Genomic DNA, 11292 nt, shown 5'->3' with positions numbered 1-11292 from the left:
ATGTTCCCCGAGATTTTAGAGTAGCTTTTGTTGTATTCAAACACAAAATTAAGTTGTGTGAAAAAAAAAAAAGTGAGGTATCTTGGCTATATACTGTCTACAAATAAATAAAAGTCAAAGTAAGAGTAAAAATCTTGTTTGCTTTAACATTTCTGAACAGTTCTTATATACGACCACATGATGGTGCCAGTAAGAAAAGATTGGTGTCAGTGGAAAATAGACAGTTTTAAACCTCAAACTCTTTTCTTAAACAATTTAAATACGAAAAATGGGAGAAAATATTACAGTTACAGTTATAGCATTTGTGCAGCCAAAGGTGACAAGTTCCAAAGTATGTGGTGTGTGTCTTACCACGTGTATATATGTATGGGTGATAAGGGCACTGGGAGTGGGTGGGCAATACTTGAGTTCCATTTATAGACATAGAAATAGTCAATGTGAGTGCTCATGTACCAGTAAATACAGCTCTCACAAAGAAGGAAGGACCTCTGTACTCGCAAACTGCAATACAAAGACTGATAATAAAAGAAACAGTAAAGTATAAAGCAGAATCCAACTTTTTCCTGTTGGAAAGCAAAGACAGCAGTGAAGACAGTGCTGAATCTTCTCTATATGCAGTCATTGCTCTCTGGTGGAAAGCCTCTGATAAAGTAAGTCATTTTAAGGATTTAAGCTTTTCCCTCTAATTTTGCCACATGTAGGCAAACTGAAGTTGTGTTTCTAGATATGCTGTCAGTTGGTCTTACCATGGAGCTTTCAAGATGAGCTTGAGTGGCATCTTTCATACCCAAGAAAGAATGGGCACTCTCAAGAGTCTCACTCACAAGAAGATCTGAAGAGTATTGGGAAAAATTTGCACATGATGGTGATTGGAACTATATAGGCATAAAGATACCCAAAGAGGTAAGGTAACATCAGTTAAGGTTAATTGAGCATTCCCGTAAGGTGGTGTATCAAGTGAGTGATATGAGAGGACTGATAGAATGCCATCTTTTTTTCTGCTTTCATTTAAATTTATGTGCGTCTGTGTTCATGGCCTCATAAGGGAGTATATTTAGGCACCTCCTCATTAAACATAAAGTGAAATGCAAAGAAGTAAAAGTAGGAACAAATACGAATCAAAGTAGTCTTTAGTAGTCCACACTTGCCCCTCAGGAATAAATAAAGTTTTCTGAATCTGAATCTCATTTAATTCTTAGAATATGTTGTTTGGTGACACTGTTTTCCATAAAACAACAGGAAAGAGATACTCTTCTTCACAATAATGTGATTGGCTGGCTGGTCAGAAAGATTAAAGAAGAGTATCTTGATTATTAAAAATAAGTGAACACATCAGTGCTGAAGTGCAAAGTGGTTCTAATCATGGCAGCTCAAGAACAGGGGACACAGCTATAAGGACAGGTGTTAAAATGAACAGGTTTAAAAATTTTTAATTTAATGGACAAATTTGACAGGTGTTCTAATTCTTCAAAAATAATCTTTATTGACACTAGATAAGGATAATATGTTTACAAGACATTTAAGTGTTAAATATAAGTTCAGCTTGCTCACTTATTAAAAATGTGGTGTTCACTTTAAAGAGGAATCTCTGGGTGATTGAGATAGCATTGATGATAGTAGATGATAGTAGATTGCAATGATACTTCATACACTGGATGTTCACAGTTCTGTGTGGCATAGATAAACATTTTAAGGATATATACACACCAAATTTGAAGTTATGGTCAGCACAAATGAGTGCATACTCATAACTGTTTTTAGTTATATTGTATTCAACTACACAAGCACTGACTGCAGCTGTAACTATTCAATAATGCTTCAGTATTCTAACTATGAAATAATTTTTACCCAACAAAAAGTAATGAAATATGTCAGAACAAAACAAAAACAAATATTTCAGAGGCGAGCAACAATAAAGTATCCCAATCATGTGTGTTGTTTACAGAACTTCAAATCCAATATTAGAATGAATTCTAATCATAATTTCTCAAATTCTGCAGCTCATGCAGAAGACGAGACTAGCCACAATGTTGAGATCGTAAGGAATTATTGGGCACGGGGATAAGTTAATCACTAAAACCAGCTGCAGACATTTGCATTGGCATTCTCTGTTAGTGCTATAGCTCTATAGTTTCATGGTCTAAAATGACATGCACTATAAAGAAGATGGAAACTTATAGTTAAAATTTTGAACAGCACTACAAAATGGCTGACTTGCTTCATTGTGAGCAGTTAAAAAAAATCAAACACAGCCGCAGTTTTGTTTGGCTGAGCAAGTTCTATTAAAGCTCTATATGTCTACAGAGTTGAAAGAACAGTAGATGTCCTGAAAATGTATGAACTGCAGAGGGATTTAAGGGTTACAGATACAATATGATTTGAATCATAAATCAACATAAAAGAAGAACTCTCTCTCGTTAAACGTTAGATTACTGACATTAGCATTTTGTGCTGTCTGGTGTGCTGATGTGTTCCTCATATCCCCAGCTGTAATGGCTCCTAGCTTGGCCCAGGCTTACAGGAGAAGGTGGTGGATGGCTGTCACGGCCGTCATGGAGAACTTGTTCTTCTCTGCAGTTCTACTGGGCTGGGGCTCACTGCTCATCATGCTGAAGAACGAAGGCTTCTACTCTCACCTTTGCATGGGTAAAACCACTGTTTCTCATTCTCTGTTTGTCATGTATAGCATACACTGCAAACAGCAAAATGTGTGTGAGATGTTTTCAATTTCAACAGCGTTCCTAATGAGGTGGAGAGTGGATCCTCTACCAGAACATTAACATAACATAAGATTCAGATCCACACCAATCCATGCTACATGTATGGTCTAAATTTTAGGAAGTTTGATGGTTTGTCCAAAATCACTATGACAAAAAACAGGACTGATCACATACCACCTACAGAATATGCTAAATCTTTGTGTTTATTAAGACAAAATGTGGTCCTGGTGACACCCACTCTTGTTGGAACTACCACAATATTTTCAGTGTTTCTGCAGGAGAATATAGCTTTTCTGTCTGTAGAAAGAGTCTGTCAGCACAGTGGCATCACAACTGTACATACATCATATATTAAATTAAGTGACAACTACTTTGTCACTGTACTCCAGTCATTTACTATTTCTTTTACGTATGACATTTAAAAAAAACCATCTGTATTTTCTACTTTTTACTTACATTTTCAACAGACCATTACTTTGGTTTTAATGTATTGGATGGGAATCACTGATAACTGTAACATTTGCATCACCATGTGCTTGTTCAACAAGATTGATAGAAACTAAGATGGATTGGACAATAATATATAAAAATGATGATCTTACACAACAGCATAACAAGATGTAAGTATTGTCCACAATATGAAGAGCCTGTAACAAGGGACATGGATGAAAACGTAATAGACATAAGGGCAGACACCGCAGATTCAGCATAAGAAGTCATAGCTTTTGGAGCTTTTCTTTGTGAATGTGTTTTCAGTGTTTATTATTTTCATCATATTGTTCTTGCTTATATTCAACCGCAAATATTGCCAAATAGTTCAACTGGTTAAGCAGGTGCCACATTTATACAGATTGAAGCATCTTTGAGCAGTTTGAGGTCCAGAAAAGTGGGATAGCGTAGGTTGAGGTACAGAAAAGTGGGATAGCATACAGCTTTACGATTTCCCACTTTTCTGTCAAGAACAAAAAGCAACCACAAAACAATCCTTAAAAATGGAGTGATAATTATACTAAGATGTCAGGATCAAGATTGAAATAACTGGTAGAATTGTCATTTAAAGGCTTTTCCCCCTTTTACTTTGATTCTTGCAGTATATTACAGACCCTGTACTTTTTCACTTTTTTGAGCAAAGTTGTTGAATCAGTGCCTCTACTTTGATCAAAAGTTTTTATTACAGATAAAAAAGAAACATATGTACTCTCACTTGAATAAATATTGTGTATACTTTTTCAAATTTTGTGCATTATGGGACTGTAAAATGTTGTGTTGTATTCAATGATGCAGTAATCATGGAATAAACCTTAATCGCTGCAATGGAAAAACACTCTTTAAAGGTAAAGCCTTTTCTCACCAGCAAACATTTTTTAAGAGATGATTACTTGCTGCTTTGTACTACTACTTGACACTTAATACGCCAGCAACAGGTACAGGTGCTTTGATCGTGTTGTAACAAAGGCTATTTAGAGGCTAAACGACTCAGTGAAGTGTGGTTTTCTCAGTCCCTTGGTTTTTCTTGACTCATAAGTCTCTTTAAGTGGCAGGTTCTGAATATTATAAATAGGAGGAGCTAGCAAAAACATGGATTCTGATTAATTTTCATCAGACTCTATGTTTGAGGGAAATATTGCACTTATTTTAACTGTAAATACACTATTTTAAGCGAGCCATGTTACTCCCGCCATTTACCTGCGTTTAACTGAATATCTTAGCTTTGACATTCAGAGCCTGGGCAAAAGATATCCTCAAGCAACCTGTACTCCAAGGACACATCAAGCTGGGCAGAGGCAGTGGCGGACCACAAAGCTACCCTGGATGACCCCTGAGGGGGATACAGCCCCCTCAGAGTACCGTACAAAGCCACCGAAGTAGATGTCCGGCTGAATCTAGTTCCGAGGTTTTTAAAGACTCTCGTTGTTTGTGGGCCACCATCTTTACCCACTTCATCATCCAGTAGATATTGATACGCTTAACGAAAGGCGACTGGCCTAAGATCCCAAGGCCGAACTTGGGATCTGACACTGCTCACAGTCAAAAGAAGAGCAAGTGGAAGGCACATAGGCCGCAGTGATATTTGATTTAGTAAGAGGAAGAGCGAGCAGAGGCCACTACAGACAAATGCAATGGCTCTCCTCCAAGTACCTTGGAGATATTATTACCATATTACGCCATCGGTACCTTGCAGAGTTGAGGTCCCATGCACCTCACTGCCCCAGCTGACCAGATCAAGACTAAGTGTCCGGACGATGGATAGAAATAGAATAGAAAAATATAATAGAAAAATACTTTATTCATCCCCCAGTGGGGGAAATTCAAATTAGTCGAGTAGCTCAAAAAATTATAAATATTTACAATGATTGCATACTAGACAAAAACAACAACAATAATAATGATAATAATGATAATCAATGACGAAATAAATAAATTTGAGAAGAAAATGTCAGAAGTCACTATTAAAAAGCCTTATGGCTGTGGGGACAAAGGACGTCCTGAACCTTTCAGTCCTGCAGCGCAGTGAGATGCGCTTCTCACTGCAGCTGCTCCTCTGACCTGCCAGGATGCTGTGGAGAGGATGTCTATTATTATCTAAAACAGAATATATTTCCTCCTCATCCGTTGCTCCACCATAGCACTGAGAGGGTCTAGTCTTCTGTCTACAACAGAACTGGCCTTTTTTACCAATTTGTCCAGGCGCCTACAGTTTTTGTCTGTAGTGCAACTCCCCCAACAGACAACAGCATAGAACAGTACACTCTCAATGATGGTGTGATAAAACATGCATATGAAATCACTGCAGACATTGAAGGAATAAGTCTCAGGAATAAGAGACGGCTCTGGCCCCTCCTGTACATTGCTTCTATGTTGGCAGACCACTCCAGTTTATTATCCAGCACCACCCCCAGGCATTTGCAGGTCTGAAAAGTCTCTATCTCCCCTCCATCAATGCAGACTAACTGGTATGGAGTTTTAGATCTTCTGAAGTCCACCACCAGCTCTTTGGTTTTGGTTGTAAGCTGTAGGATAAAGTAGGATAAAGCATGGCCCACAAGGCCCATCCACTCTCTTATCGTTAAACACCCTGGACTAAGGTGTGACGCCTCGGAAGACCCTGCATGGAAGTCCCGAAGGAGAGCAAGACGGGGTCCGGCGGCTGCAGCCTCACAGGATCTGTGATTTACGGGCCAAACGACCACAACGACTGCACGGGGACCCCTGCCTGCGCGCCAACAGCAATGGACAGCACAGAAAAGACCCTCGGCGTTCGAGATCCTGGACATTCTTCCGCAGGTTCACTGACAGAAACTTCGTTACGACTTTCAATTGGAATGAGGCCCTCAGTACCAACTTTGAATTGGACCTGAGGAAAGAACCAAGACCATGGATAGGCCAAGGTTCCGACCCAATAATATGTGCTATATGTCCGAGCAGCTCCGGATCCGGCCGATAGGTAAATAGTCGGATTCCCCTCGTCTGCACCAATTCTATGTCAACTGCGAGGCTTTCCTTTAATACAAAAATCATGAAAATTTTATTTGAATATTACTTTGGAATCAGATGTCAATTTAATTAACATGATTGACTGATAAAATTTTAAATGTGCAGAGTGTGTTCCTACAACCAGATGTTGCAAACATCTACACACTGGCTTGTGCAGACAAAATCAATGTCCAGTGGAAGTAGTGGGAGATAAGACACAGCCATTACCCTTACTATGTTTGAAAATAGTATAATATTAGCACATTAAGCGGTTATTGGTGGATTTGTCAACTCTGACAGCTTACATGTCAACTCTGTCATGACGGAGTTGACCCTAACGGAGTTGACGAAATGGCATGTTTTTCCCTTCTGCAAAAAACAGCTAGCTGGCTAGTTTTTTGGCTATTGCTAGCTGTCTCCATAATCTCAATAAAATACTTTAATTGAATCCACTATGGTTTAATAAAAAGTATCATGATGAAGAGATGGTGTTGACACGGTCCAGCTGTTACCATTGGAAAATTGACATCATATTTTCATCTAAAATATCAAAAAATGTCAACCATGTATGGTATTGATGCATTCACCACAGCCAGGAGAATGAGAAGGAGTCTTCAGGGATATAGCTGACCACGCTATTGCCTGATTTAATGAGGTTTATGAAAAAATCTGACGGAGTTGATGGAAACAGAGGACACAACTTTGATAGGCAGATTTCTATGGAAAATATTTTTAGATGTTCATGGCATGCATTGTTTTATACATTTATAACCCTTATCCTATATGTTTTCACAATTGTAGAGGTTTTAAAAGTTTTTTGGGGCTGGTGAATACTGTGACCTCTTGCTGAGGACAAGAGAAATAACATGGGCCGTCTAACCACTGGTTATAAATTAAAACAAGTATCTCCCACAAAAAGTAATTATCTATGCTAAAAAAAACCATCAGTATTCACAATTACTTTAGATCCAACTTTGTGAGTATGTCAATCATCATTAATTTCCTTTTTTTTTATATGAATAAGACTTGTCTATTAGGGACATGTTTTGTCCCGACTCTCGAGAATCAGTGGATTTTGATATTTACTCACAATCCCACTTTCCTATACAGATCAAAGCATAAAGGGCAGATCCAAATGTGTTTAATCCATTCACACACATTTGCATTTAAGGACACAGCAGTCTTTGGGAGACCAAAGTATAGTATAAGAATCATTACCACTCCCACAGTGTAAAGTTTTAATTTTCAGAACCAGTTACAACCAGCACATCTTATACCCAGTGCACATGTTGAGATATACATATCCTGAAACTGCAGTCACACTCAAAATGTCATCACGAATTGCATTCCATTTGATTAGGTTTTGTTTTTCTGTGTTTGCTTCCACTGTTATAATCCTGGATTGTTTCCTCTGATATGATTCAGAAACCGAGACTACTGACACAAATGGGACTTCCATTAAAAGCAGTGGTTGGCGAAGTTGTGTGGAGCAGGAAGAGATATTAAATCTTGGCTTCACCATCGGCTCGTTCCTCTTGAGTGCAGCCACATTTCCCCTGGGGATCTTGATGGACAGATATGGGCCACGCCCACTAAGACTCATAGGCAGGTATAAGTCATCATCCATTTATGATTAGCTTTACATGTGAATAAGATTGCTTCACTGTTGTGCTTATTATCATTCATTGATAATTGATTTTTTAAAAACTGTACTTAGCAAGAATGTAATTTCCCATATGTATTGAAGGCAGGAGATTATGTGTGCTTTTGAAGAGGAACTGTGGTCAAATTCAGAAGGCAGAGCCATCTGCCTTTTACAGTATTTGTGACTTTTGTCACGCCGTGTGGAGTGGAGGTGAGGAGGGAGGACCCGAATGCAGATTTATAATAAAATAATAAAAAATTAATTAATAATAAAAAATAAAAACTTGATTTAATCCAAAGAGCTGTAAAAAAAAAACGCGGCAAAGCCGGGATACAAAAACCTAAACTGACAAAACAAAACTTTTGGAACAAACAAAAACCTGACTATGACTATGAAAAAACCTGACATGAACTTTGAAGGTCAAGGACAAACCTGATTCAAACATGAATGACGGTGAGGATGAGCATGAACAAACTGGAGAAATACAGAGGAGGCTGATTAGTGAGTGCAGCTGATGACCAGACCAGAGGAAACTGAGGAAAAAGGTAAACGGACTGCACTTGTATAGTGCTTTTCTAATCTAACTGACCACTCAAAGTGCTTCTAACACATTCACATTCCTACAGCACATCTTAAGTCACATAACATACACATAACTATGTGCTTTCTAACCATTCATACACACATTCATATACATAGGATACATAGGTAGGCAACGTGGGGTTCAGTGTCTTGCCCAAGGACGCTTCAACATGTAGCCAGAGTCGAACCACCTTCCTTTTATGCCAAACAGATTTGCTTTGCCAAGGGAAGTTTTATAAATGTAAAGCTCCCCTTGATGCCCATTTATTTATTTCTGTTTACAATATATAACATGTAATAGAGCTGAACCGGACCTGGGGACAAGGAAAGAAGAAGAGGAAAGAAGAGGAAAAAGAACAAAAATAGAAACAAAAACCAGACAACCAGCTGCTACACCTGTAGAAAACAAAACAGACAACAATCCATGGTCTCTCTTGGGAATCCAGCCTTAGCGCCTCCAGGAGCACCTGAAAGCAGACAAGCAGAGAAAAAACAAACACACAAACAAACAAAAACAAGCACAAGTAGCAGTAATCGCATACAACACAACTGTGGATATAGATGACCTGAGACGACATGCTAATACATCAACCATGCATCCACCCAGAAGACTGCAGAGGAAAGAGAGCCCCCGGACAGAGCCCCCATAAGCATAGGGCAGAGGCCCCCCGGGAGCCAGGGGCAACAGCCCACCGACCCCGCCAGGCCCCAGCCGCCCAGACATGGGCCGTGCACCGGACCCGGACCCCAGGAGCCCGAGCGCCCCCAAACCCCCTGGCAGAGGCCCCACCCAATACCCGAGAGGGCCAAGCGCCCCAGACAGCCACACAGTGGGTCAGCACCTGCCCCAGCGCCCCTGGCCAAGTGCCCTGGGAGTCAAGACGTGCCCACAGGTGGATGAAGTCGCGAGCAGCGGGGAGAGGCAACGCCGCCCCCGCATCGGGAGAAGCACAAGCAGGCCAGGCGACAGTAAATCCCAGACCCAGGCCCAATCATCACCACACACACTTGCACGTCCCATACATCCATACATCCACACATCCACACGTCCTCCCTCCCTCAACTCCGCTGGGGTGTAGCAGCGGGCACACCAGGGGGGGCCAGCAGCCGCCCAGCCACCACAGACCCCGAACCAGCAGAATAATTCATTAATCCTCCTGGCCCCTCCCACCCCGAGGAGTAACCAGGAAGCGGAGGTGTGAGAAGACCCCTCCCCTCACCCTTCTGGCTCTTCAATATTTTCTAATAGTGAGCGATTAAAATTGAGGGGCAGCCAACCTTGTAGAACTGGGAGCGCGGCCCTCTGGGCAGCCTACATACCCAAAGAGCCCCGCCCACCAGATGCCACTCAGTGCAACCACCCCCCAAGACCTAGTGTGTGTGTGTGTTTGATAAGTAGTGACGTCTAAGGTGTAATTAAGTCGAACCACCTTCCAATTGATGGGCAACTGCTCTTCCTCCTGAGCTAAACTAAAGACTAGACAGAACCATATAGACAGAACCATAAAACAAAAAACATGACAAAAATGCAAAACATGACTCAAGGGATGGATTCCAGACATCCCTAAACTGGGTGGGAGTAGGAAGCTCAAAAGGAGGGACCAAAAAAAACCAAAAAAACAAGAGTCCCCACCAAAAAAAAAAAAACTCTTACCGCTTCAGGCGTTAGGTTGGAGCTGGAGATGGTCTGGCACCAGCTCCGGCAACGAGAAGGCTGGAACCAGCGACTTGGAACCTGCAGCCGGTCTGGCGGGCAGCCAGGCATCTCGCAAAGAGGAGGCGATCCCGGCTGGGCCCCCTCTGGAGCAGGGCCTGGAAGAGGCGATCCCGGCTGGGCTCCCGCTGGAGGCTGTGGCGCTGGAGGCTGCATGCCGGGGACTGTGGCGTTGGCTCAGGAGACTGTGGCTCTGGAGACTGTGGCTCTGGCCCATAGCCCTCTCCCAAAGCGGAGGATCTCCAGTTTGTCAATAAATGCGTGAGAAAATCATTGAACTGTTTGAAAAAAAATTTCCTCAAAAAAGACATGAAAAGATTCAAGGAAACTGGAAGAAATCCAGTGCGTGAATGTAAGTGGGCAACCCATGATCTCTAACTCCTCAGATGGCACTGCACCAAGAACTGTCAATAATCAATAGCTGATAGAACCATATGGACAAGGGATTACTATGTATTACCTTTGTCAAGCACATATGAATATAGTTGTATGTACCCAAAAAGAATGTAATTTTCCACATGTATTGTAGAAAGGAGATTATGTGTGCTTTTGAAGATATACATACCCTTTGTCAAGTACATAGTAAATACAGTGAAATCAAGTGCCATTTTTTTATTTAATCTGTATAGTAATACAGGGTTAAATTCACAAATGCTACTTAATTTCACAATACAAAAATAAAACCTTATGTTAACCTTGTTTGGAGGCAGTGTAGATTTCTCAGGACTTTGAGGCATCTAAGATGGACTATTAAACAAATCAGTATTTAAGAACATTTTTGGAAGCAATGGGCCCCATATGCTCCAGACCAAAGAGAAAAAAGGACTATCCAGACTGTCATTAACAACTGATACAATCTCATAACATCACATAGCCTGACTTTTAGACTATGTGATGTTATGGTGTTGTATCAGTGCCCTTGACTAAATTAATTTATACTTTTATTATGTCAGCGTTAAAGCAGAAAAGCTAATAGAGATTTTAAAGCAGCATCTACTGATCAGCACATTAAACAACAACATTAAAACCACTGACAGGTGAAGTCAAAGTCAAATTTATTTGTATAGGACATTTCATGTACAAACAATTCAAAGTGCTTTACATAAAATAAAAGCATTGAAGTGAATAATACTGGTCATTTTGTTATAACACAACAT

At 40.6% G+C, this 11292-nt stretch overlaps 1 protein-coding gene across 3 annotated transcripts in view; it reads left to right on the top strand.

Moving 5' to 3' along the window:
• Positions 1-429: 429 nt before the first annotated feature.
• The window catches only part of slc43a1b (solute carrier family 43 member 1b), a 30457-nt gene continuing 19594 nt past the window's right edge, over positions 430-11292 (top strand). For all 3 annotated transcript variants that reach the window (XM_072383540.1, XM_072383539.1, XM_072383541.1), the window contains exons 1-3: positions 430-650; positions 2488-2646; positions 7620-7803. In XM_072383540.1, the coding sequence (XP_072239641.1) occupies positions 2493-2646; positions 7620-7803 (338 nt within the window). In that variant the 5' untranslated portion in view covers positions 430-650; positions 2488-2492. The remainder of the gene's footprint in view (positions 651-2487; positions 2647-7619; positions 7804-11292) is intronic.

This window comes from Leuresthes tenuis, unplaced genomic scaffold (genome assembly GCF_036924035.1).
Source record: "Leuresthes tenuis unplaced genomic scaffold, fLeuTen1.0.hap1 SCAF_4, whole genome shotgun sequence".
In the NCBI taxonomy this organism is placed as follows: domain Eukaryota; kingdom Metazoa; phylum Chordata; class Actinopteri; order Atheriniformes; family Atherinopsidae; genus Leuresthes; species Leuresthes tenuis.
This window is presented reverse-complemented; position numbering and strand designations above follow the sequence as displayed.